Below are 26,025 nucleotides of genomic sequence, written 5' to 3'. Positions count from 1 at the left end.
GTGGCCTAGAATGCATTCTGCACATGACACAGTTAGTCTACACAAAGGTATCATACAGACAGATACGTGTTATCCCATGCTGTACACCTATAAGGCTAAACAGAGTCAGTTATCTACATTTACTACACATACTTTACCAACAGTAACACATAGGTATTACACCCCAATATGTATAATGGGTAACAATGTGTACATATAGATATGTGCTATGTCATTTGTCATTTGAGATTTGCATTTACAATGGTATTGTGAAGTACATCACTGTATCACATATGCAATGAGAGTTCTGCATGCATATCCTCCAAGGTGGTTGTACAACTATGATGAATGTCCATTATTGACATACTTTGCTGTGTTTGCACTGTTCTGCAGTATAACACATACATGAACAATCACTCACACTATGTATATAAACTGTCGTGTGTGTGTGTGTCACAGATGACCTAGGCCACAGACAGTTCTGATACATGTAGTTGACAAGTGCGGTAATGCTCCACCAGATGTGTCCAGGCACTAAAACTGTGACTTGGCGACACATACACATGCTAGAGTAAGGTTTCTGTATGTGCGTGTGCCTCATTATGGCATTCCTGTTCATGTGTGTGTGCATTTCTGATGTGTGTCATCAGCCACAGTTGAACTGCACATCCGGCATCCCCCACTAGGTGACCATGAGGGTTGTCCCCATTGCCAGTTGTTTTGTACAGCTGCGTCAGATGCCACATATCGGACGCATTGCAGCTTCCAGGGCATCCAGCACACACATTCATAATTACGGGCTGGCCATCACACACAAACCGCCACTTCATGGAGGGGAAGGCCTTGTGGATGATGTAGGCCCTGCCACACTCACTGGCTGGTGCTTTGATGCATATGTGTGTGCAGTGTATTGCACACAGTACTTGGGGTATTCCACTATTGTGTGGTAACGACACATATTGCTGCCCAATACCTTACGGGAATTGGGGATATATACATCATCACTGACATGTGCTGACATGGCATTCATGACCTGGTGCAGTACCCTGGATGCTGATGTTTGTAAAATCCACGTCATATCACCAGTTGATCTCTGGAAGGTACCTGTTGCTGGTATCCTTAGGGCAACACATACCTTGGTTTCCACTGGGATAGGTTTCCCTCTGTTGGGTCTGTGTGTGAGACATAGCCTGCACAGATCCACAATCTTCTGCAGGAGGTCTCTGTCCACTCTATAGCGCTCTACTATCTCCAGCTCATGTAGCCCCTGGTAGTTTACCCGGTGCCTGCACACTCCTCTCCGTCTACTCACTGTGTGCTGCTGAGTGGCATTCATATTGGCACAACCCTCCACATGTTGCATATGTTGACGTATAATAGCAATGGCAGCCCCTAACATTATCTTGTCTCAGTTAAGCTTTTACAGTTTGCACTTCTCTTACTATACTACAGTGTTGCAGTGTGTCTGAGAATAACATGGTGGACTACTGTTTGTAGAGTTGTACGTGCTGTGCTGTGCTGGCCTACTGTACTGGCTGTGTAATATACTCAGTCTGATTGTTTCCACCTGCTAGCTGTGGTAGTTCTCCTTGGTTAACTTACTGCTATTTGTTTACCTTCCTTTCCACTGTTTGTGTCCACAGTGAGCAGCGCCGCGCATAGGAGCACAGTGTAGTGCATATCCGCTTCCACGTGTGCACACAGGCTTATACATGCGTACAAACACTTACACTGGCTTACACAACATTACATGGGCTTCGACAATCTTACAGTAGCTTACTCGTTCTTCAAGTCGTGCACACAGGCTGACACACATGCACACATGCTTACTCGGGCTTACAGGCTTGCATGGGCGCAAACACACTTCACCAGGTTTGCAAGGAACTTCAGTGATATCCATGGCGTACACCGTCAGTTTACTGACTTTACCTAGGATAAATCATAACACGCCTCTTCCACTGATGAGTCACTGACAACAGACATATGACACACTGCTCCAATAAGATTACAATGTTTTATACATACACACTCATGATGTCACCTATCTTCTACGATGATAGTCCCCTTCACCTACTCTTACACTGCAGGGGCTTGGCCCATATGGCATGACAAATTGTGCTTCACTATCCTCAGCCTCACTTGCATAGGATTGCCTACTAATGCTTGGTTACATCTCTGAGTGTGCGCTTCCACACATAGCAACCACTGCTCAGTAGCCATGTTGTCTTCAGCTTGCCATTCCCCTGCATGACGCAATAACTTTTAACTGATATTACAATTTGTATGTATATTTTACATATTTGTCTTGTTTTGTATGCACAGCGCGTACTCGGAGATCGGGGGAGGACAACTAGAGTTTTATTAATTTCCAATGGGAATACATGCCACTGGTGTTATATTTGGACACTGGCATGCTTCTTCAACTAAACCATCCTTTATTTGCAGATGAGATTGCTCCGTTTAGCTACTTGCAGAACGTTACTCGGTTAACATCCGTGTACATTTCTGCACATACCTCTACTCTTGCACGGACAGCTTACTGTTTCATGTATCGCATATTTTACATCATTTGCATAGCTTTCACCTACAAATGGGGTAATTTGCATATCCTAACATTGTCCGTGCAATGTTCATTTGAGGGGCTGTGTTACACTCCCCTACAGGATATTGCTGAATAGCTCGGCGGACATTTTGCCTTGCTCTACTTTTACTCTACTCGTACACTGACCAAAGCTTCCTGAATCCTGGCCTAAGCTTTGATGTGTGCTAATATGTCTATTTGTGGGGTAGGCATGGCTGTAGGTATGTTTTGACCTGCTACGTCTGTCATTTATATAGAGCACCTCCCACTTTCATCATTTGTAGAGGTGACAGCCCTATAGGGACTATATGTACAGCTGTGACATTTGGCAAGTCCACACATACCTGCGGTCAGTACTAAACTGACTACTTCAGCACTTTTCATACCTTCAGATTTGTCTTGTAGTGGTATAGTCGATGATACTGTTTCCTATAACATGTATCTGTTTCTGATACAAGATATGTCATTTTATTACACCACTACACACAATATATGGAGAATTCACAGGCCAGATGCCATTACATTCCTTTTGTGGGACACACCCACCCAGAGTGTTGTGTTCCTCACAAACACCAACAGGTGCTGATCAAAACATATTCTGCTATCATCTACCTTATGTGTTCGCCAGTATTTGCACTTTCCATCAGTGGCAGAACTCACATGCGTGTGTGGGAGACTGAACACTGTCTCGGGGACACTGCATAGCACCCTGAGGGACATCTTTATGTTGTTTCTATTAACCTTCCACATTGACTATCACAGGGCATTAGTATTCATCCAGATTTGTCGAGGTACATGCTTTTGACTTATACATGTTTTGTCATTTGTCATCACGTCTTTCTTCACACCTGTCCACCTAATCGCACTAGTTCTGTACATTTATTTAGGTCAGGGTTACCTTCATACCTCTCAACTGTACAAATTATGGGTAAATGTCCCTAACTTAGATGTCTGTATTTGTTCCTTTTTTAATAATATTGTGCAATGCCTTTCTGGTAATTTAGTGGGAAGTCATTTGGGACTGTGGGGTTAGACAATAATGACAGACATTTGTTATTTACAATTAATAACCCTCGAAACATTCATACTATTGACTGATCCATTATTCTATCCACGTTCTGACTTTGTATGAGGAATATTTGAGATATTCCCTATTTGTACTTATTTTAAAATGCCTTTGTCCAGATGTCTTATTCTGATTGAGAGGTATGGTTACCATCTTATTCGTACGCATGTACGTCCATGATAATCGCTTACACGACACTAATATAACTCCCTACGTCTTCCCCCAATAGTTTACATGATATCCGGTAGATGGGCTCTTCATTTTAGGAAGTTAGAGGCATCTGCTATACCCACATAGGTATATTAATCACTCCCATGGGACGGACCTCATAAATCTGTGCCAACCAACACCTAGGCACCTAGGCCCATTATTGCATACCCATGATTCCCAGACCTGACACCCCTCCACAGTAGTCATAACACATATTTAATGTGAGCGATAATAAATTATGATGACACTTCTAAGCACTATCCACTCTCCGCATGTCGGTACATATGTCTTACGTTCTGTCAACCCATGTGTTATTACACTTGCACAAGCTACTGTTGCATGTACAGCTATATTGTAGTTGCGGATGACACTTCTTTGTGGCAATCATTACAGGGCTGTGCATTTATAAATTCACTATTTTTGGAGGCCTGCAAAGGACACCTATATCCATGTTTAAAGAGTAGAACTTACAGATCTGGCACACTGATACTTTCCGGCCAGTAGTTTTGGAAGCAGCAGTGTATTTACCTTAATTGCATGTCTGTTATGTGTATCCATACTAGCTATGGTGTAACCTATTTATGTACATGTGTTATATCTACGAGGACATTTGTTTATATGTTTGTTAGGTATATATCATTTGATGTTGTATGTGTTTGAGTGTATATATATATATATATATATATATATATATATATATATATATATATGTATGTATATATATATATTTATATATCTATATTTATATATATATATATATATATATATATATATATATATATATATCTGTACATTCTTTATTTCATATATTTATTTTGTTTAAGTCTGTGGATATATATATCTATACACAAATGTATATATCCATATATAGACATTACGTGTAGAAACCAGCATTCATTTGCTATGCTGTGAGTGGATTACACATGCACAGGCGCACTTGCATTTCCTTATTGTGGGTTACGCGCAGGTGCACATGCATATCCTTATTGTGGGTTACATATGTTTACTAAGTCTTTGTGCTTACGTGGGCTTTATTACTTGTGACAGTACCAGTAAAATATCTCTAATCCGGTTAACGGACATATGCGAAACGCACGTTCACCTTTACATATTTAAACGTCTGTACAGCACAGATGCATTCATTACACTTTAACATTATATGTGCTGTAGTCGTAGTTGAACTGGGACTGCATTCACGTTGGCCGGATGCTGTAACCACTATACGTTTGGTGTTCTGACTCATTTATATGCATACCCATAGTACATAGCTACATTAGCATATGACTCCCCGCTTCACTTACGTCACAGTCATCCATTCTCCTGCTGGGAAAAATGCGGTACTACATGTTACACATTCCCTATTCCCTACTGCTCTGGACCCAAGCTGCATATTTAATCACTGCAGGGATATTCAGAACCCAAAGGCTTATAGTCCTGACACAAACAGGTCTTTAATTGTCAGGGTGTTCATGTGGTGATCTGGGTTTAGGCTTGTCTGCCTGGTGAACGGAAATGCCCTGACTGTGTTCAAATGTCAGACAAAGCACATGGACAGGGTTTGTCCATTTTAAACATTTTATCTGTGTTTACAGACATAGGTGTTTGGGCACCTGTCAGCAGCTTATGGTGTTGGCAATACATAATATGGGTGGGGGTGGTTACAATACATAATCCACAGTGACTGGTGTTCCCATTCACATTTGACTACTTCCTGTATTCATTCTTATGAGGGTTATTATTTTGCACATGACTTAACTATGAATTAACTACAGGTATGCAGTAGTACAGTCAACATATGTGACACTTTGTTACAGTATAAATGTACGGACCTCTGTAATACTGGGAACTACCCCACATCCTTCACAATATTTCATGCTTATGCAGATACTATTATTCAGTGAACTTTCGTAGTTTGTGAGAGCAGTAATTACATCTGTCCCTATTTGTCCACCCATCCTTTTAGGCTTTGTCCAGGTTTTGTTGCTGTAATAGGTTGGGAGGTGGTGTCGGTATGTGATTGAGTTGAATATATACTGTCGATAATTCAGTGGGGAATAGGGTTACCACTTGTTTCTCTTTGTGAGGGCAGGTCCCACTTTGGACAGTTGTGTCCTGCGATGACACCTAAGACATGGCAACTGTCCTGTGATTTTAAGACAGTAATATATTTCTTATTTTCTTTACTAGTTGCATGATACAGGTATTTTGTATCTGGTACACATAACTATTATTTGGGATAGCATAAGCTATTCAAATGCTATGGAATAAGCTTTTATCTTGGCATACCCGTGTAATTCTATCCTTTGCACTGGCCGGGGGTATGTTTTATCCTGCAGATTCTCACATTTCTACAAGGGATGTCCCACCTTGGCCATCTGAACAGGTGGCAACCCTAGTGGGGTGACCTGCATGGTGGACAGCTGTTCCATCCTGCGTAGTATGTTTTGCATGTCTGTGTGGAAAATGAACAGTACCGTGACTACACATACATGTTTTGTCCAGATGTGTACAGTAATGGACACCGTGGCGTGTAAACAACTCTGAGGTTTTAACAGGTTACTTATCCCACGCGGGATGTACACACATTTTGCCGGAACATTAACGCGCGGGCATTTGGATTTACGTACCTGTGATGGGATGTTTACAAACGTGGGATACATATTTGCAATCCTGACACTGCCTAGGACGATACTTCCTACTACATATGGGGAATACTCGGTATGTGTAGGTGTACGGATGCGCAAGGCTGGTAGCTGGATTTGGTGGACATTTGGACATGGGTGCGGGTTATGTGCTGTACAGCGGTTGTTGCGTATTGCATTTGCATGCATGGGTTCTGCTTTTGGATATCCCGGTTCCGCATATGGCATCCTATGTGTATGTCACGGTTACGTTCATGTGTATAGCACATTTTAATATACATATGTTTGTGTGTGTTTGGTATACAATTTGGACTGTCAGGTTTCTTTACGGTTGTTATATAGCCACAACTGCCCAGCTGTGTACTATCTCTACCACTGTGGGACTGCTGGTGACCATACCCATGGGGCTAGATGTGTGTATTGGCGCTTCACTTCCACTGGGTATAACTTCTGACAGTGCAGTACATTACGGACACACGATTTTACATATCATTTGTTCCATGGACGGAAACTCATATTATGTTGCGTGCATTTCTGTTTGGTTCTCCATTTTGTGTGGCCGGGAACTGTCTTGCATGCTTTGCATATGTTTCATTATCCACGGACACTGATAGGTGCGATTACTATTGCAGGCAGGCTATAATATTCAGCAGTTTAGGTTGCTCATCGCCAGCCGACATTGACACGCCTCCGGGCGCAGCTTAGTAACGCCCCATGCACTCGCGCACGTGTCCTATGCACGTGGATGTGGTAGCGGCGCACCTTCATTAATATGCATATGGCGCTACTACATCATTTATACGCCGCACGGCCGGTGCAGGCCTTACACTGGCCTTGCGCCGAGCTTCATGAATCCGGGGGTACATCTTAAACAGATCTATCACAAAATATAAAATCTATCTTAAACAGATCTATCACAAAATATAAAATACATCTTAAACAGATCTATCACAAAATATAAAATACATCTTAAACAGATCTATTACAAAATATAAAATACATCTTAAACAGATCTATCACAAAATATAAAATATATCTTAAACAGATCTATCATAAAATATAAAATACATCTTAAACAGATCTATCACAAAATATAAAATATATCTTAAACAGATCTATCACAAAATATAAAATACATCTTAAACAGATCTATCATAAAATATAAAATACATCTTAAACAGATCTATCACAAAATATAAAATATATCTTACACAGATCTATTACAAAATATAAAATACATCTTAAACAGATCTATCACAAAATATAAAATACATCTTAAACAGATCTATCGTAAAATATAAAATACATCTTAAACTGATCTATCACAAAATATAAAATACATCTTAAACAGATCTATTACAAAATATAAAATACATCTTAAACAGATCTATTACAAAATATAAAATACATCTTAAACAGATCTATCACAAAATATAAAATACATCTTAAACAGATCTATCACAAAATATAAAATACATCTTAAACAGATCTATCACAAAATATAAAATACATCTTAAACAGATCTATCATAAAATATAAAATACATCTTAAACAAATCTATCACAAAATATAAAATACATCTTAAACACATCTATCATAAAATATAAAATACATCTTAAACAGATCTATCACAAAATATAAAATACATCTTAAACAGATCTATCATAAAATATAAAATACATCTTAAACAGATCTATCACAAAATATAAAATACATCTTAAACAGATCTATCATAAAATATAAAATACATCTTAAACATATCTATCACAAAATATACTTACAGCTGGGAAAGAAGCTCAAGCTAATCTATAAGTACTGGATTCGGGATCATCCACCAGGAACAGGAAAGACAACTACTATGCACTCCCCAAGTGTTGGTAGATGAAACCCTCTCTAGGGTCCAAGAAGAAGGACTTGGAATTCTTCTCAAGAAATAAACATTTATTTTCTGAATTACTTGCTTGAACCTCAGTTATTACCACATAGAGACCATTCCCAAGGAGCAGGCACTGCCCAGTTTTGTAGCTGCTTTCATAAACTGAACAGCCTATCCAAATATGATTACTACACTATGCTTAAGGTAGACAAGCTGGTGGAATGGCTGGGTAAAGCCAGATACCTTACTACCCTTGACATAACCAAAAGATACTGACAGGTGCTCTTGTCCACAGAGGATATGAAGAAGACTGCCTTCTCCATAAAAAATGGTCTTTATTTAAAACCCTTTTTTTTCCCTTTGGTCTCCTTGGCATCCCAACTGCATTCCAAAGACTAGAGTCTTAGGACCCCACCAGCGTAGTTTAGATGCCATGGTTATTCACTCAAAGGACTGGGATTCTTATCTCCTAAAAGTCCAGACAATGTGCTACTAATATTCCATGAGCCTAGATGCGTTCACTGTCAGTGCTCCAAAGTACAAGGCTGGCTTGACTGAGGTCACATACTTAATGGTAAGTGAAAGGATGAGGTCTAATCCAACCTCAGAAAGAAAAAAATAGAGATGTTAGAAAAGAAGTCAGTACCTCAAATGAAAATGCAAGTGAGGACCTTCTTATGACTTGGTGGCTATTACAGGAAATTTATCCTTGAATTTGCCTCTAGAGCTTGTGTCCTAGAAGAACTTGCTAAGGTTGGAATACCAGAAACTGATATGGCTTTTAAAATACTTAAAAAGCTTTTACTGAGCCATTTCTACTGTCTCCTGACTTCTACAAGTCCTCCACAGTCTACAGAGATTCATCAGAGGTCATTTTAGGGACAGGATTCACACAGAAGATGAACAATGAAAATCACCCAGTCTGCTATTTAAGTAGAAAACTAAACCAAAGCCAGATACTCCACTCTAAAGTGAGAGAGGATGCCTAGAAATAAAATAGACATTGGGATCCCTTGGCATCCTTAGTGTACTATCTGCTAGGTAGGGAGTTCATGCTGGTTGCACACAATTCCCCCTCCACTGGATTCACCAACAGAAAGAGCACAAAACTCTGCTAGTGGGCCTATAATTCTAGCACTTCTAAATTCAGCATCATCATGGCATCCATCTTCGCAATATTATTGATATGCTTTGTTAGTTGGAGAGGACAGATATCTGTCAAAGAGCAACATAGCTATTATAGTTGATTCCTTGTCAATAAAAGGTAATGTACAGTCTTGGAAAGGGCAGCTTTTACAGGGACTATGTGTGTTTTGTACCCAAGCATCTTATTAGGAGTCCTTGAATTTTTTTTCAGTTTACCACTATGCTTAAATTTGGCCATTGTGTAAAAAGCTGGGTAAAAGAATGTCCAAAATATGTATACTAAGATCTGTTTATGACAGAAGTAAAAATCCTGTAGATTTATATATCTGTGTGTGTGTGTGTGTGTGTGTGTGTGTGTGTCTGTGTGTAAGAAGTAAAACTCCTTCATGTTTCACAAAAATAGTACACATCTTTTTTCACTTGTAATATAGCTACAATGCCATGCGTTCATGGTATTGTAGCTGTGGGGTGAAATTCAGAGGTATTCTGAATGTGAATGACTGAAATTAGAACTGCACTCTTCAGTATGGTTGTAGCTGAACACCCTGTTGTTGTTACATATAAGTTTCATAACTCATTCAAGCCTGTAGTGCTTTTGTTGTACACTTCCAGTTAACAGTCATAGCTCCTTATGGTGTCCAGACAGTTAAAAAAGCCAGACCCCAAAAATAAGTGACTTACCAGCTAACAGTAGGTAGCATTAGAGTACTGTGTTTTTAACAAAATGACAGTAAAATTGTCAGTCTAAGATGTCCTGCAGTAGAGAAGTCGATCACCATTTGTCACTTATTATTCATATTTTCATAAGTAAGAGACCAGTATGGTATGAAATGCCATTTTGGGAGAAAAGAAAATTCATTGTTAATGTCCATTTACATCACACTATACCTGATCTATTTCTAGTTGGTTGTTAGTAATTATGACAATAAGCAATATTTCCAAGTGCACTGAATATTTCACTCCAGAAAAAAAATGCATAATAATTTTGGACTGTAATATGTTGTGGCTACAATGCCATACTTTCAGGTGGCTGAAGCTGTGGAATCAAATTCAGGGGTGTAGTGCACTGGAAGCTCTGAGGTTAGAAATGCAGTGTCAAGATGTGTTTTGTAGCTTAGCACTGTTTTATTACCTGAAAGCTTCATAATGAAATGTTGGGGGTGGGGGGGCAGGGATATAGCCTCTGAGAGATAAGTCCCAGTGGTTTTACTTCATATACCTTTACTGCTGAATCTGAAATTTTGCTTTGTACTTCGTTTTCATTCTGGTTACTGTAATAAACTTTTCCTCTGAACACTGAGTACAGTAATGAGCTAAAATATCTTTAAATTATCAATACATAAGAAGTAAAATCCTATTTATTGCTCCTGAATACGTATGTTTTTGCCACTGGGCTTTGACCTCAGCCACCCAGTTTAGCCAGTCCCATGTGCAACAATCTGCATTGCAAGAACATCAAGTTGTGCATATTCCTTTACAGACACCACTAGCACTAACCACCGATTTAGAAGGGGCCACGAAATATTACTCTGAGCAGTTTGCTGTAGCATTACTTACAGTTACAGAAACATGATCCAGCATTGCTGGGTACCTCTAGTAGTCTAGTATCCCCAGCAGGTATCCATTGAAAATTTAGGAATCCACAATGCTGAGTCTCAAAATGTAGAGACTGACTGAAACTTTGGAGTATATACTAAGTCTTAGATTTCTTGTAAAAGGTTTCTTGCATAAAGAAGTGTGTAGTGAACCATCCAATAATTTGGTGACAGTGATATCTAAAAAATTGACGGTAAGGTACATAATGCAACAAATTTTGTGCTGTATTCATTTTTATTCAAATAATGTACATATTCACTTAATTGGGCTAAGTCCCTTTTCCAAACAATGTACACATCATCCAAATACGTACACCACATGTGGATATGAATAAAGTGCTATGAGGTATGTGTACTACTAGGTGGCACAATTATGTGGCAATAGTATTACTCCTTTTGGCACTGCTATTAGTCATAATTAGGTTCATAGGAGGTTACTAGGCAAGAGGCTTTAGAGCATTTACAAGCCTAGCCATGTTAATCCAAAGTACCCCCCCCCCATTTGTTCATTTTGGGTAGTTCACAGAATGAATTTTTGAACAGAGCAGATCTGTGATCAGCACCACTAACGCTGTCTATGAGGGACATGGGTGCCACCATAGGAATGAATTTGTGGTCTCCCATCCAATTATCTAGGTTGCATTTGAATAGGGTCAGTGAGCAGCTCTGTTTTATGTGAACAGGCAGTCTGTTCCAGAGAAGCGGCTGTCTCTCTGGCATGTTTTGTTAATGTCACAAGTGAGGTTGAGATCCCTATTGTGAGGGACTTTTGTGCCATTTGACTTGTGGATGTGCAGCATTTTCATTAGGGCAGAGTTGGAGATTGCATTATAGGCCAGGCACAAGTCACCTCTCAGCAGCCAATAAGATACAGAGTAAAGTGACAGAGCTTTCAGTCCTGTCCATGTAGGTCATGGTTTGGAGTCCCTGTATTTTGCTTAGTGAGAAACATCTGAGGTCTCTCCAGCTGCTGCAGGTGTCTGGTGATGTACATGAAAAGGGGTGCATTATACTCTATTAGTGGTCTCATGAGGTCGCATACAGTGGAGTTATAACATCCCTTGACCTGGATGCTCTGCCCTTGCTTATAAAGTGCACTCCACAGAAGGCTTTCCTTACCACTGTGGAAACATGGTGGTCAAAGTTCAGATTGCTATCAACCTGTGTTCTCAAGTCTCACACCACTGGGTTGGAACTCAGGGGGCTGCTGTCAGTATTGTTATTTGTAGGGAATTCCATTTTGCCAAAGGGAATAATAATGCATTTTTTTGCATTAAATTTTAGATCATGGCTTTGACACCAATCATTTATTTGTGTTAGTCCTTCTTGTAATATGTTGACATCATTGGGGACTAAGTTATTGCTCCCAGTTTGCAATCAGCAAAAAGCTTGGTGAACCAAAGGCCATCTACTTTGGCCTGGACTTTTGAGAAATAGATGCCATACAGTAAGGGGCCCAGCATAGACCCCTGTGGTACTCCACTGGTGATGAGTCTACTGGTGGATGTGGAGTCACCAATTTTGACAGAGTGAGTTCTGTCAGTGAGCCAGTTGGCTACCCATCTAGTAATGTAAGGATTAATCCCTATCTGGGAGAGTTTCTCTATGATGCCAGAGTGGGGAATTGTGTCGAAAGCCTTGGCAAGGTTGAGATAGGCTGTGTGCACTGTCTCACCTTTGTCAATGACTTTGGTGAGATTGTCAAATAAATCTACAAGGTTTAATAAACATGAGCTACCCTTAACAAAGCCAAACTAGTTTGGGTCCAATGTTTGGAGGTCGTCTATGTTCTTGTTGATAAGTCTATGATAATTCTTTTCATGGCCTTACAGAAGAGGCTGGTTAGACTTATGGGTCTGCAGTTCACAGGGTCAGTTAATGTTCCCCCATTGTGCAGGGGGATTACTGTTGCTGTTCTCCATTCTGCAGGAACATAGCCAATTCTCAAGCTATGATTAAAGAGAATGCCAAGTGGGTCAGCTAGGTCTTGTTTTAGATTGCTTAGTAAACAACCTGGGATATTATCTGTTTCCACTGAGGCCATGTTTTTGGCCTTATTGAGTGCAGAGACAACCTGTTCTCTAGAGATATTAGACAGACAGCTGGTGCCAGGTATGCTTTTTGATATAGTAGGTGGGAACAGGGGGGCAACGTTTGCACTGAATCTGTCAGCTAGCAGGTTTGTGATATCTTCCAGTGTAGTATGAGCGATCCTATCTACAACCAGTTTGGCACATAGCTGGACATTCCCTTTTAGACTTCGGATGTAGTTAACTTATGATTATCCTTGGCTAGGGATGCAATTTTAGTTTTGTAATTTGCTTTAGAAGACTTTACAAGATTTCTGATTTTCCTGTATAGGCTTAGGATGATCTCTTTCTCTGCAGAGTGCTATCATTCTTGCTTTTGGACAACAGTTTCTTCCTGTTGTTATATAATCTGTTTATACTTGAAGTCCACCATGGTGGCTTTTTTTTTTACAGAAAGACCTGGTTGTGATCTGGTCAGGCACAGCAGAGGTTATGCAGTCACTTAAGTGTTTGTACAGGGCATTTGCGTACACTTCTGCATAGTGATCATTGATATTATTCGATTGCGGTTGGTATGAAGCTTTTTATACCATCGCTTAGTAGGCTGTAGTTAGCTTTGGTAAAGTTTTTTACAATTTTTGTTTTTGTGAGGGTGTGAGTTCCAGCAGTTCTTTCAAATGAGATTGATTTGTGGTCTGACCTGATCAGGGAGGGTTTCACTCATAGGGAAGTACAGTGATCCACAATGCTGGTGAGTACTATGTTCAGAACATTAGAGCCCCTAGTGGGGGTGCACAGTATCTGTTCCACAGCATTTTATGTTAACAAAGTCCAGGAACCTCTAGGCAAGCATGTTTTTGCTCGAGTAGGTCCCCCGGTCTATGGAAGGAAAGCTGAAATATTCCATGACTATGGTGTTGGGCGGTTTGGCAAGGGATTCCAGTAAATTAAGGTAGACGGTGTGCTTATCCTGGTTCAAGGTGGGGGATCTATAGCTAGCAATGATGTTGTATGGTACTTTCCCAATAGTTAATTGGACATGACGTAGTTCGATAGAGTCATGCTGTTTGACCGGTCTCGAAATGCATTTGATTTTAATGAAGATGGATACACCTTCATCTTTGACTCCTTCATGCTCATTTTGAGGTCTGAATATGTGGAAGGCATTGTAGTCTTGTACAGCCAGGGTGCACTCAGTGACTTTGAACCATGTCTTGCTAACTGCATAGATGTCAGCATCCTCCAAGGTGAGGAATGCTTCCAGGGAGTGCAGTTTTGTGTTTAAACTCCTAGCATTAAGCAGCACAACCCTATGTTTGTCTCAATTACAGTTTGTTACATTGGAAAATTTGTTGTTTTGACATTGCCTAAAAAAGGCACTATGGAGGAGACAAGGACCTTTGCCAGTATCTGAAAGCCTGGGGGGGGGGGGGGGCAAGTGCAGACCATCTCTAGCAAAGAAACATAGTACAGTCACAAAAGTACAGCCTAGAGTGCATGCCAATAGATGCCACTATAGTTAAATCTCTATATATAGTGAAAGTTGTATCTTTATTCAGAGCCCTGTGATGTGATTATTTGAATTGGATTTAAACAGGTCAGGTGATTATGTTTAGTTAGATTCCCACTGAAGACAACTTATGGGTGAAACTGGTTTGTGGTTTGATTTTTCAGTGATTTCTATTGGTTCCAATAAAAGAGGAAAGATTCATTGGGTCTACATTTTGAGTGAAAGTCTTTCTAATTACTTGTATTGTCAAGGAGCAGACTGGTCTAGCTTGGGTTTCTGTGGACGGTAAGATTGCCACCTGTCCTTCTTTGCACAGGACAGTCCCTGTTTGGGCAGTTGTGTCCTATAAAAAATACAAAAAATAATGACTGTCTTGAGATTTTAGGAGAAAAAAATTACTGTGTTTCCTGTAATAGTTAAATAAAACAATTATTTTGTATCTGAAATACCTTACTGTCATACTAAACAATAAAAACAACTCAAATTCTACAAGAATGACCTTTTATTTTGGCAAAATAATTAAGTCTAGTTCCTTTCAATAGCTGCAGGTATGGTTTGTCCTTCAGAGAATTATATTTCTATATGAAATGTCCCACTTTGGGCATCTGAAAAGTGTCAACCCTAGTGTAGTTGCCAGAAATACCAAGAGAACCAGTAGGAGCAGACCCGTCTAGCTTGGGTTTCTGTGGCCAGCTCAATTTGTCCCAATGGTCAGCAGGAAATCACCTTAGTGCATTTATATTAGAAAACAGAATGCTCAAATCAGTAAGAAAGAAAAAACTCCAGAGGGCTCAATCCAAGTTGTCAAATCTCATTTCCTTTATTGTAGAACAGATGACCACTGTTGTATATATATGATTATCAGGCGAGTGCAGTTACATATATACAAGCCAAGCTGTTTGTGAGCAAGTGGAGATGGGCTGGGAGCTGCTTCCAGCTGGAAAGCTGAGGGATTGCACTGAAGGTGAGTCCTCTCGCTGCCAGTAGCATCTGATCCACAAGCATAGGAAGGGCTTACTCTTGGTCTGGTCTGTCCAGCCAGCCTTCCAAAGTTCAGAATCCTTCCACTGCAAAGCATACATCTGCTCTAGGCATGAGGTACGTACATCAGCACCATTTTCAAAGCTTTTTTTGCCACATTTATATATACAGACATCCATCTAATTCATGAACAGTTTGCAGTTTTGCTGGTTACAGTCTCTGAAGCTCAGGCAGAAAAGCACCCTATTGTAGAGTGTTTCTTCTTTTTCAGTTACATTTGTGTTTTAAAAAAGGGAAAGTATAACTGCGGTAGACAAATTCCTTACTGTGACTACCACTCTGGTTGTTTTTATCTGGGGAAGTATACGGCATTAAATCTTGTCAAGTTTGGCAGGATTTTCCTCCTAAAACCTTAAGAAGCCATCTTAGGACCATTAACATTTATTTAGAGAAAGAGGTTGTTGTTGGTGGCATGTGCTGCTATGCCATCTGCTTCTTCAGCTTTGACGTTCAGCTTAATAGAAGCATACTTTGGTAATGTCCAGAAAAAAATTAACACATTTTGTTGCATGCTAAGACTGCAACTTAGGCAAAACAAAAATCATTACGATTCTGCAGATCAGACATTTGACAAAATACCTCTGCCATCCTTTTTATTATTATTTTTTTTTGTTTCTTTAATTTTGTCCCTTCCTATTTATACCATCAAGCCATTTGCTCTGGTCCATTTGTCCCCCTAGTAGCTAGCCACAGCTATATTTCCATCTCTGGTTTGAGTTAGGCCAAGTTAAGTTACCATCAGTGGGTGGTTCAGATTACTTTGCCCTACACTCTTACCCCTCCTTCTGCCTGATGTGTGGTGACATCAGTAAGGACAAGCCATGAAGCCTGATGTGTAGTGACATCAGTAAGGACAAGCCATGAACAGTCTGCTGCAATGGCAGTGAGGTCTTATTCCTTGTGAGGAAGGAGGTCCATATCCTAGGGATCAGAATGGAAGAGATTCTAATGGTGTCCCCTATATTTTGGCCCATGTGCACACTATGGACTGTAATCCTTGTCAGAAATCTCATCCCTCTCCAAGGAAGGACAAACTGGCTTTGTGATTTAACATCTTGAGCACAGAGTTTAACCACAGTTTTTGTTAAGTGACAGATCAGTCTGTTAGGGAGTCTTGGAAAATGTTAAACTCTGAAAAAGGAGCTGCTTCATTTCTTGATTATTGGTGTAACTTGTTACTAACAGCATGAAAATAAGGACAAAAGGGACATCTGCCATGTGGATCATACTAAAGGCATCACTTCAGATATTTCAAATTCCAGTTAAGTTTAAGTGATTAAACTATGCATTATACAATACTATAAAGCACACATACAAGAGAATAATTCAGTTAAACAGTGTAACACACATCAGATGAGTTATTAGTGCATTAATGTGAGGTGTGGAAATGTGCTTACCCTCATGCCTTCAAACCGAGACAGAGCTCTTAAAGGTCGCAAAGCCCTAAGTGTCCGTAGAGATTTAATGGCTCCGAGTTCTGAGTAGCCCATCCAATTTGCTGTTAAACTGATAAGAGATACCTAAGAAACAGAAATTAGAAAACTGAAGCAGGCATAATATTTATTTATTTATGCAGTGACTTGAAAATACCCTTCTCCTCCACATAAAATGATAAAAACATAACATCCAAGAACAGTGCCATTTAAACAAATATGATATTTTCTTTTAGCTTTGTAACTTTACTGATGAATCTTGATCAGCTGATGGTCTGCTGGCATAGGGAAAACTGAACATGTAACACCCCTTTCTTGAGATATTTATTTAGGGAAAGTCAGATAGCTAGTAATACCTAATGGATGCTGAATGCCATCTTTAGGGCACTGACTACATGGAACGAGGGTAGTAGAGTATGATATCTTCACTGTCCCCCTGTTCTTTGGGTCTGACCCAACCACAACTGAGACATTAAGCGTAAGTTTCTGAAAGAGCTCCGATACGGCTTTTATTTGATTTGATCCTTCTCTTTCTAGGCTGAGTGTCTGATCTCCCCCTTTATGGTAATCTGTTTTTTAAAGTCCCTCCCTCCCCACTTTCATTGCTACTGTCTGTTGCATAAGCTATTTAAGTACTCTTCCCACCCATTGTTTTCTAGAGATACATCCTAGAAAGCAAATTTTCCTTAGAGAATGATCCATTAAGGTGTAACCTGTAAAGCAGTAAATATAGAGGAAATACCTTTCATGCCGACAAGCTTAGAGCAACTAGCTGGACGCTGAGCGGCAATAACTATACATTTAGTAGAATTCAGTATTGTGTAAACATTAAACTTAGTACTGTTTAGCATACTCTGCCCCAATAAAGTACCCTTATTACTCTGCACCAACAAAGTACCCTTAATAGCTTTCTACCCCCCAATACACCACCCCCTTTAGTTCACCAGTCAAAAGACTGGACAGCATGGATATGCAATTTCTTAAGTTCTCTGTAGCAAGCTTGGAGGATATTGACATCTTGAGTTAATGTACCAATTTTCTCATGTTTACCTAGAACCACTTAACCCTTACAGAGACAGACGTGGTATGTGAAAGGTGTACTTATATAATGACAGAGGAGGCTAAACTGTATCATACAAATATACATCAGGTTGTCAAAACCATATACACTAAACAACAAAGATTTCCTAAATCACCTGTTGTCAAAGCTATACCTCAGGAAACCCAAAGGCACACAGAAAAAGCAACAGCTGACACCACACATACAGTCACACTCAAAGCAGTCCCAAGCACTAAGCCCCTACGGCAAAAAAACACACTTCCCAGGACTTGTCATGGGGACTCCATTGTAAAGCATACTGATGCCCCTCTAACCAGGCTGAACAAGATGAAGATAGTGGTTAATTGCTTATCTGGAGGCAGGATCCACCAAATTATACGCACTTAAGTCATTACACCACAGGTACAAGTAGGACTCCATCATAGTCCATGTAGGTGTAAATGACCTGAGATGTACCTCCCTGTACCATATGAAGATAGACATTATGGAGCTCTCAGACTGTCTCAGGCTGGTATGAGACTAGCACTGAGCAGCGTATTAACATCACCAAGGATGATGCCACAGTATTGTTGGGAGGGTGGCCTAATGGTTAAGGTGTTTGCCTTACAAACACAAGGTTCAGGGTTTGAGTCTCACAAGGGATAATTGGCTAGGCTTAAAATGGCTCGCAAGGGCAGTTAGCTTAGTACTAATCTATGAACCTATGAACCTATGAGCAAAAGATGATTGATTTTAACAAATGGCTATCTTTTATGTTGTCATTCTAAGAGGATCCAATATTTGTCCGCTTGGGGGGACATGGTCAACAGTCCACATTGCTTTGGCAAAGATGGCCTGCACCTTTCCCCTCTAGGCCCTTGAATACTGTCTAAGGCTTTGTCCATACCCATAGTGCCTTTTTCAGGCATTGCCAAATTGACAAACCTACTGACATAGCAAAATCAACGCAACAGAACCTCAAGGTATTACTGCTCAATGCCAGGAGCCTAAATAAAAAAAAAATATTCTCCCTCCAAGTCCTCACACTTGATAATATTGACATCTGTGCAGTTACCAAGACATGATTTAAAGTGGAAGAAAGTACTCCGGAAGTGAAAGGCTTCAGAGCTTTCCACATTTTTAGACCAATAGCTACACAAACAAGGGCTAAAGGTGAAAGTGTCTCAGTATACATCAATAATAAGCATACCTCTAGGATGGTCAAACAAGATGATATGCTGGAGTTCCATCATGTGTAGATCACCACAGACAAAATCCTGTACCATATCTTAGCCAGCTATAGGTTGCTCTCCATGTGCCAAAAAGCTCACAATGTGTACTTGGACCTACTGGAGACACCTACCATCCAATCTAACAGCCTACTCATGGGAGACTTTAATTATCCCTCTATAGAATGGGAATCCTACAAAGCCTTATCTACAGGCACAGAGATTCCTGGACTTCATAAGTACAAACACCCTTGACTAAATAGTGAATACACCCACTGGAGGCTCCAGTATACTGGTCCTCATGCTTACATATGTGGGAGAAAATCACCCACCCCCTCAAACATCTCATCCTCTCTGGTAAGGTCTAACCATAAAGCTGTCTGCTTCAAAATCAAAATCAACTCTGTAACTCCAATAACAACAGTAACATTAAGAAACTATTCCAAGGCAAGCTACTTTTTATTAAGTGAAGGCTTGTCAAAATTCAATGACCTTCAAACCCAGAGAATATCAGCCTATGCTGAATTGCTCTCAAACTCTGTACAACTATGTCAATTGCTGCATAGAGGCTGCTGTACCTTCCAGAAGTAAAAGCAGAACTAGGCCCCAGAAACAAACTGCACCAGTAGCATCCCAGAATAAACAGGATATACAACAAAAGTAAACATTATGGCAGAAAGCAGGAAGGGTAATTCCATAAAGATAAAAACTCTCTCTTCAAACTTGGCAACTAAGAGGGTTACTTAGGTCAAACAAAGACAACTTTGAGGTTCAGATAGCCTCCAATGTGAAAGATAACCATAAGGGTTTCTTTAGCTATGTCAGAATCCTCAAGGACAGCACACAGATATGTGCTGAACTGGTAGTTAATGGTGCCACATTCATCAGGCCTGGTGATAAAGCAGACAAATTCCATTCCAACTTTATCCCCTCTTAACAGCAACCATACCCCAAGAAATACCCTCAAATATAAATCCTCCAACTATAACTAGGGAGCATGTACTGGCTGTGCTCAGTAAAGCCAAGAGCTCAACTTCAGTGGGCCCTGATAACATCCTGGGATGTCTCAAGAACAGTCTAAAATATGACTTATCAGTACCCCTGTAGTTGCTATATTTAACTATAGCCTTAAAACAGGCTTCATGCGACTTCCAACATGGCTGCACACTAATCAATAGCTTAGTTTTAGTTCTCCCAGTGTGGAAAAGAAACTGAGAGTTAAGGGCTACTAATTCTGCCAGTTTTAGTAAAATTCAGTCACTGGCTAATGAGTACATTGCCTGAATGCCAGCAAAGAAGAAACTTAGACAGTTTTAAAGAAAATCAACTAGAAAAATCAAAGAGAAAACGATGGGAAGAATCTGTCAGCTGCTCAGTAAAAAGCAGCTCAAGCTCCAGCTTAGGTAGAAGAGATGGCTTTCAGTAATTTGAAATTTGACATGGTCCCACACAAACAACTTATCTCTCTCCTCAATAACCTATCCTTCTCACAATCAGTCACCAACTGGATTCAGAGTTACCTGTCTGACCACCAACAATCTGTTGTATGGCAGAATGACATATCTCCCCAACTACCTGTCTCCATAGGGGTTCCCCAAGGATCCATCCTTGGAACCCTACTCTTCTCTGTTTACACCAATAATCTAGCCTCTGCCACCAAACATGGCACACTCATACAATACGCAGATGACTCAACCATCATCTGTTCAGCCCAGTCCCTACCAAAACTGCAAAAAGTCACACAGGAAGCCTTTTCCTCTGTTGAAACTTGGTTATCCAATGCCCAATTAATACTCAACCCAAACAAAACTAAACTACTCATCTTCCAACCCACCAACCATACTCAAAACAACTCTCACTTTAACATCACAGCAAAAGACAACACCACTATATACCCAACTGAACACACCAAATTGCTAGGAGTGGAAATAGACAATAAACAAAAATTTGACATTCACATATCCATGACCATACAAAAAGTCCACAAAAAACTAGGAGCATTATACAGAAATAAGCAATTTCTCACCAAAGCAGCAAAGATTTCAATAGCAAATTCCCACCTTATCTCCACCCTACTTTATGCCTCTCCAATATATACCAACCTAAGGCAATGCGATCTAAACAAGCTAGAGACCTGCTACAACAAAATCACCAAATTTGCCACAGGGGCATCCTACCATTGTCACCACTGTCTATCACTTGCTGAACTGGGCTGGCTTGAACTCCCTCACCTCCTTCAGTGGTATCAACTCTCACACGCCCACAAACTAGTAAACCATCCACTAAATGTCCCATCCCTCCAGAATCTACTCCAACCCTATCGCACCACCAAACCACTAAGATCCAGCAAAAAAAATCACTTGCAGATCACTAAAGCCAATAACTCTGCTGGTGAAGCACTATTCTCTTGCACCATAGCCAAATTATGGAACTCCCTTTCACCCACAATTACCTCCGTACCATCGTGCACCCACTTCAAAACATTACTAAAAGTGCACCTAAAAACATGCTGGCTATGCCCTTGCAACTCCCACTCTAATATCACCCACCCCATCCAACCACTACCTTTCTTTCCACTCCACTAACTACCTTTGTTATAGCAAGCTCAGATGCTCATAAGCCTAGTACTTATTATACAGCAGGAACTTCTCATTGTAACATTTGTCAATGTCTGTTATATACTTCACAGATAAAGATTCTAGTTGTCTACTGATGTACTATGTTCTTCATCTGTAAATATGTTGTAAGTAATTGCTATGTTAAATTGTTAATTGCTATGTAATCCAATGTAACTACTGTCTGTTTATTTTAACTGTGGAGCTTTTCTCCCCGGGCCTCCGCTGAAAATGGACCTACGTCCAGTCGGACACTCCTGGTCAACAAATGTAAATAAATAAATAATTTAGAGGGAAATAAATTGTGTGTGCTCACAGTAGATTAAAGTAAATGAAACACTGAAGGAGTATTTCAATGCAAATAAAAGGCTGGAAAAATGAAAGAAGCTTTAATCACCTATTCAAATGAACTGATAAAACTCAGTATATCTCACTTTATGTAATTAAAGTAGCTAAGTAAACAATTTTTGTTTTTAACTGTATTTGAATAAAACATTTCATGACATCATAAAGCATTTTTCAGTGATTGTTGCATGTGATAAAGATACTAAAGTAAGTAAGTACTTTTTTCTTTAGTTAAGAATTGTAGGCATTACAATGTAAAAGTGGAGAAAAGCTGGACAAAAGCATGCTTAAATTAATATACTATAATTCTGGGCTGCTGGGGTGGGAGACGGGTTGCAAAAGTGCACTGATTAAGAAATACGTATAGTTTAAATGTTTTTCTCTTACGTTTGTATAGCTGAATGTCTAGATTAATGCTCTTGACTTAATCTAATAACATTTTAAAATCCCTATGTTTACACAAGAAACTTAAGACAATATGAATGTAATGAAAAGTTTTCTTTCAAGAATCCCATATTCAGTGTCAGTTGAAGTCTGCAGCTGAGGACAGCTGTACATTCTATTTTCACGGAGACAAGTTGGCAGGCAATACATTTCGAGAGTTCTGGACAATGTTTGCTGAGAGAAATGCAAAATTAAAAGGTACAAGGTATTGGATGTGAATAAGAGATATCAGTGTTGCTGGCATCTAAATACTTAAATGCATTTACTAAAATGGTGTATAATATAGTTTTATTTAAAGATAGCCAGTGCACTTTTTCTTAAGGGTAAATCTTAATGCTTTCTGAAAGTGTACAAGCTATTTTTCACATGTGGGAGAGGAATAAAGTTAAAAGAAGACATACGACCAGACAGCAGTTAGTGTAAGTTGAACCATAGGATGTAACATGCACCTTAGCATGGATAACCTTAATTTTAGGTTCATAGGTTCATAGATTAGTACTAGGCTAACTGTCCTTGCAGGCCATTTTAAGCCTAGCCAATTACCCCATGTGAGAATCAAACCCTGTACCTTGTGTCTGTAAGGTAAACTCCTTAACCATTATGCTAACCTCCCACCCTGATTAAGTAATATCTGTGGTTGCAGCTGCTGATTTAGGACAATTGCTCCTTTTAGATGGTTTAACTTCATTATTTGAAGATGTACATAGCTTTGTTTGTTTTAAGTTAATAGGCTGTGAGGTGTTCTGGAATATGTTCTTTTTTTTTTTTTTGAGGGTTTTCATTAAAACATAAAGTCTTGTAAAATGTGACATAGGTTCAAATGGAGATTACAAGCAACAGCTGTTTAAGGGATCAATCTCCCAAATATCAATGGCTGTGTGTAACACAAAAGCTGGAAATAGACATTTAAAAACTGCCGTATAAAACAGGTGAGAGTAATAACTTCTTATCATAATGGCTACACTGTCCATATTATTTTGGAACATGAATGATCTCACAGGTTTAGACATAAAGGTAAGAATTATATTAAGAAATGCAGAGTGCAAACAGCAATGCTACAGGAGACACATTTTGAAAGAAGTGATGATGTGAATTTGATAAAGAGATGAGATTGAAGATGGATATTCAGAAGAATGTCAGGGACAAAGGAAAAGGGGGTTACTTATTTTAATTGCCAGAGGAGCTCTGACAGTGACAGAAGAGGAAAAAAGATAATAATGGTAGATTTATGGTTATAGGGGCTACTGGCAAGGGAGGAGGACTACGTTTGCATGTATTTATATTCCACCTAAACTGCTGTTATGGACCTTAAGAAAATTTGGGAGAAATACCCAGCTTTCAGCATGGAATATATTACTTAGGCAGAGACTGGAACTTGATTTGCAAGAGTGAGGATGCATGTGAGGGACCTATAAGGGAACTATAATAAAACAGGGTAGATTTCTGAAGAAATTATTCAAAATATTTTGTATGGAAAATGTCAGTTCAGTAGTAGGAACTCTGATAGAATGTACATGTTATTCTCCAAGGTAGAATAACCGGGCTAGACTACACAGAAACTGCATTGCAGAGGAACACATGCACTTAACTGAAAGCTTTGACACACACACACACACACACACACACACACACACACACACAATAACTATTTCAGATCATGCGCCAACAAAAACTAAGATAACAATGCAGCATAACAAATTAAAAATGAGACATTACTGCTAGCCCACCTACCTGTTAAAGACAGAAATTTAAGAAATTGACCTGTTAAAGACAGGAATTTAAGGAGTGGATAGTGAAAATTATTCAAGTGTAATTAGGGAAGCTAAAAAATTCTTCAGAAGCTATAGCTAGTGAGTGGGAGAAATTGAGAGTGGAGTTTAAAAATAAGGTGGAAAAAAAAGATGATTAAGAAGTAACAAGAATTATTTAGAGGGGCTGACAAAGGTTAAAGTACTGCAGACTATAGGGAATCCCACAGAACAGGAAGAGGCACAATTGCAGGGTGATGAAGAGAGAATAAGAGCATCTGGATAATATGTATCAGTTTAGAAATATTGCTGTTAAGCAGCTGTTTTTTTGATAACCCCAGAACACAAAAACTTTTAGCACAATGACTTAGACAACAGAAAGTAGAAAGGGTTGTTGCCAAACTTTGGAAGAAAATAACAAGAAAATAACCAGAGATCCTGTAGAGCTAATATAGATATTTTGGAAATTTTATAAAAATTTGAATAAAGCAGGGAAATATGGAAATCGGGAAAGAGCACAAATGGAAATATTTATGGAAGACTTAAGTATGCCAAGGTTAGATGTAGATGAGGCTCAAAAATTAACAGTTAATATGGGGGAGATGAGAGAAAAACAGTGATGTAGAATCAATCTGCAGTAAAGTATTTAGGACTAGATGGTGTTCCTATAGACATCTAGAAGCTAAGGAAAAAGTGATAAAGATCTGGAATGTTTTGTTTAACAGTATTTTAAAAGGTGAGGAAGTACCAATATCCTGGAAGAAATCTCTGGTGGGCTGAAATACCTAAAGACAGTAAAGACCCATCAGACCCAGCTTCATATAGACCCATTTCAATTTTAAACCATGATTATAAAGTGTTTGTTTGTTTGTATTAGCTAAAAGAATGACAAGAGTTTTTCCAAACTTGATAGATATGCATCAGGATAGTTTTGTGTGTGTGGGGTGGGGAGGAGTGAAGGCAAACATTTGACAAAATTAATAGAAACATAATGATCCCAGAGGGAAGTAGAATGTAAGAAAATACTGCTGTTGTTGGTGAGTCTTGGTGCAGTGAAAGCATTTGACATAGTAAGTTGTGATTTTGCATAGGGGAATTGAAGCATTTATATTCTCTGAGACAATAATATGGTTAATTAGGAGGATATATGAGGGATCGGAGGCAAAAATTAAAGTGGGAAGGTTCCTTTTTAAACTGTGTCTGAACAGAGGAAGCAGTCAGGGTGTTAGAACCACTGGCAAAGAAAACAAGGGGCTCAGAAATTCAGGGATATAATTGGTGTGGTAATCAAGAAATGTAGGCTTCTTTTACAGACAATATTATTTTCTGCCTGATAAAAACAGAAAAGGACATTGCAGTGTTGTGGAATACTTCAGGATATAAAATTAATGAAGATAAATTAAAGTCTAAAGCTCTAAACTTTGTATCCACGCATACATTAGTTCAGTAATACCCATATTTATGCGACTCAATACAATGACTCATGGATTAAAAAG

At 39.3% G+C, this 26,025-nt stretch overlaps 1 protein-coding gene across 1 annotated transcript in view; it reads right to left on the bottom strand.

The window, feature by feature from the left end:
• The window catches only part of LOC122788286 (sodium channel protein type 4 subunit alpha-like), a 1,768,016-nt gene that overhangs the window by 220,892 nt on the left and 1,521,099 nt on the right, over nucleotides 1–26,025 (bottom strand). The window contains exon 21 of the mRNA XM_044055359.1: nucleotides 17,074–17,196. Within this exon, the coding sequence (XP_043911294.1) occupies nucleotides 17,074–17,196 (123 nt within the window). The remainder of the gene's footprint in view (nucleotides 1–17,073; nucleotides 17,197–26,025) is intronic.

The sequence above is a fragment of the Protopterus annectens genome, chromosome 13.part0, assembly GCF_019279795.1.
Source record: "Protopterus annectens isolate FY-2018-M chromosome 13.part0, PAN1.0, whole genome shotgun sequence".
In the NCBI taxonomy this organism is placed as follows: domain Eukaryota; kingdom Metazoa; phylum Chordata; order Ceratodontiformes; family Protopteridae; genus Protopterus; species Protopterus annectens.
The sequence above is the reverse complement of the archived record's forward strand: the minus strand, read 5'-3'. Positions and strand labels throughout refer to the sequence as shown.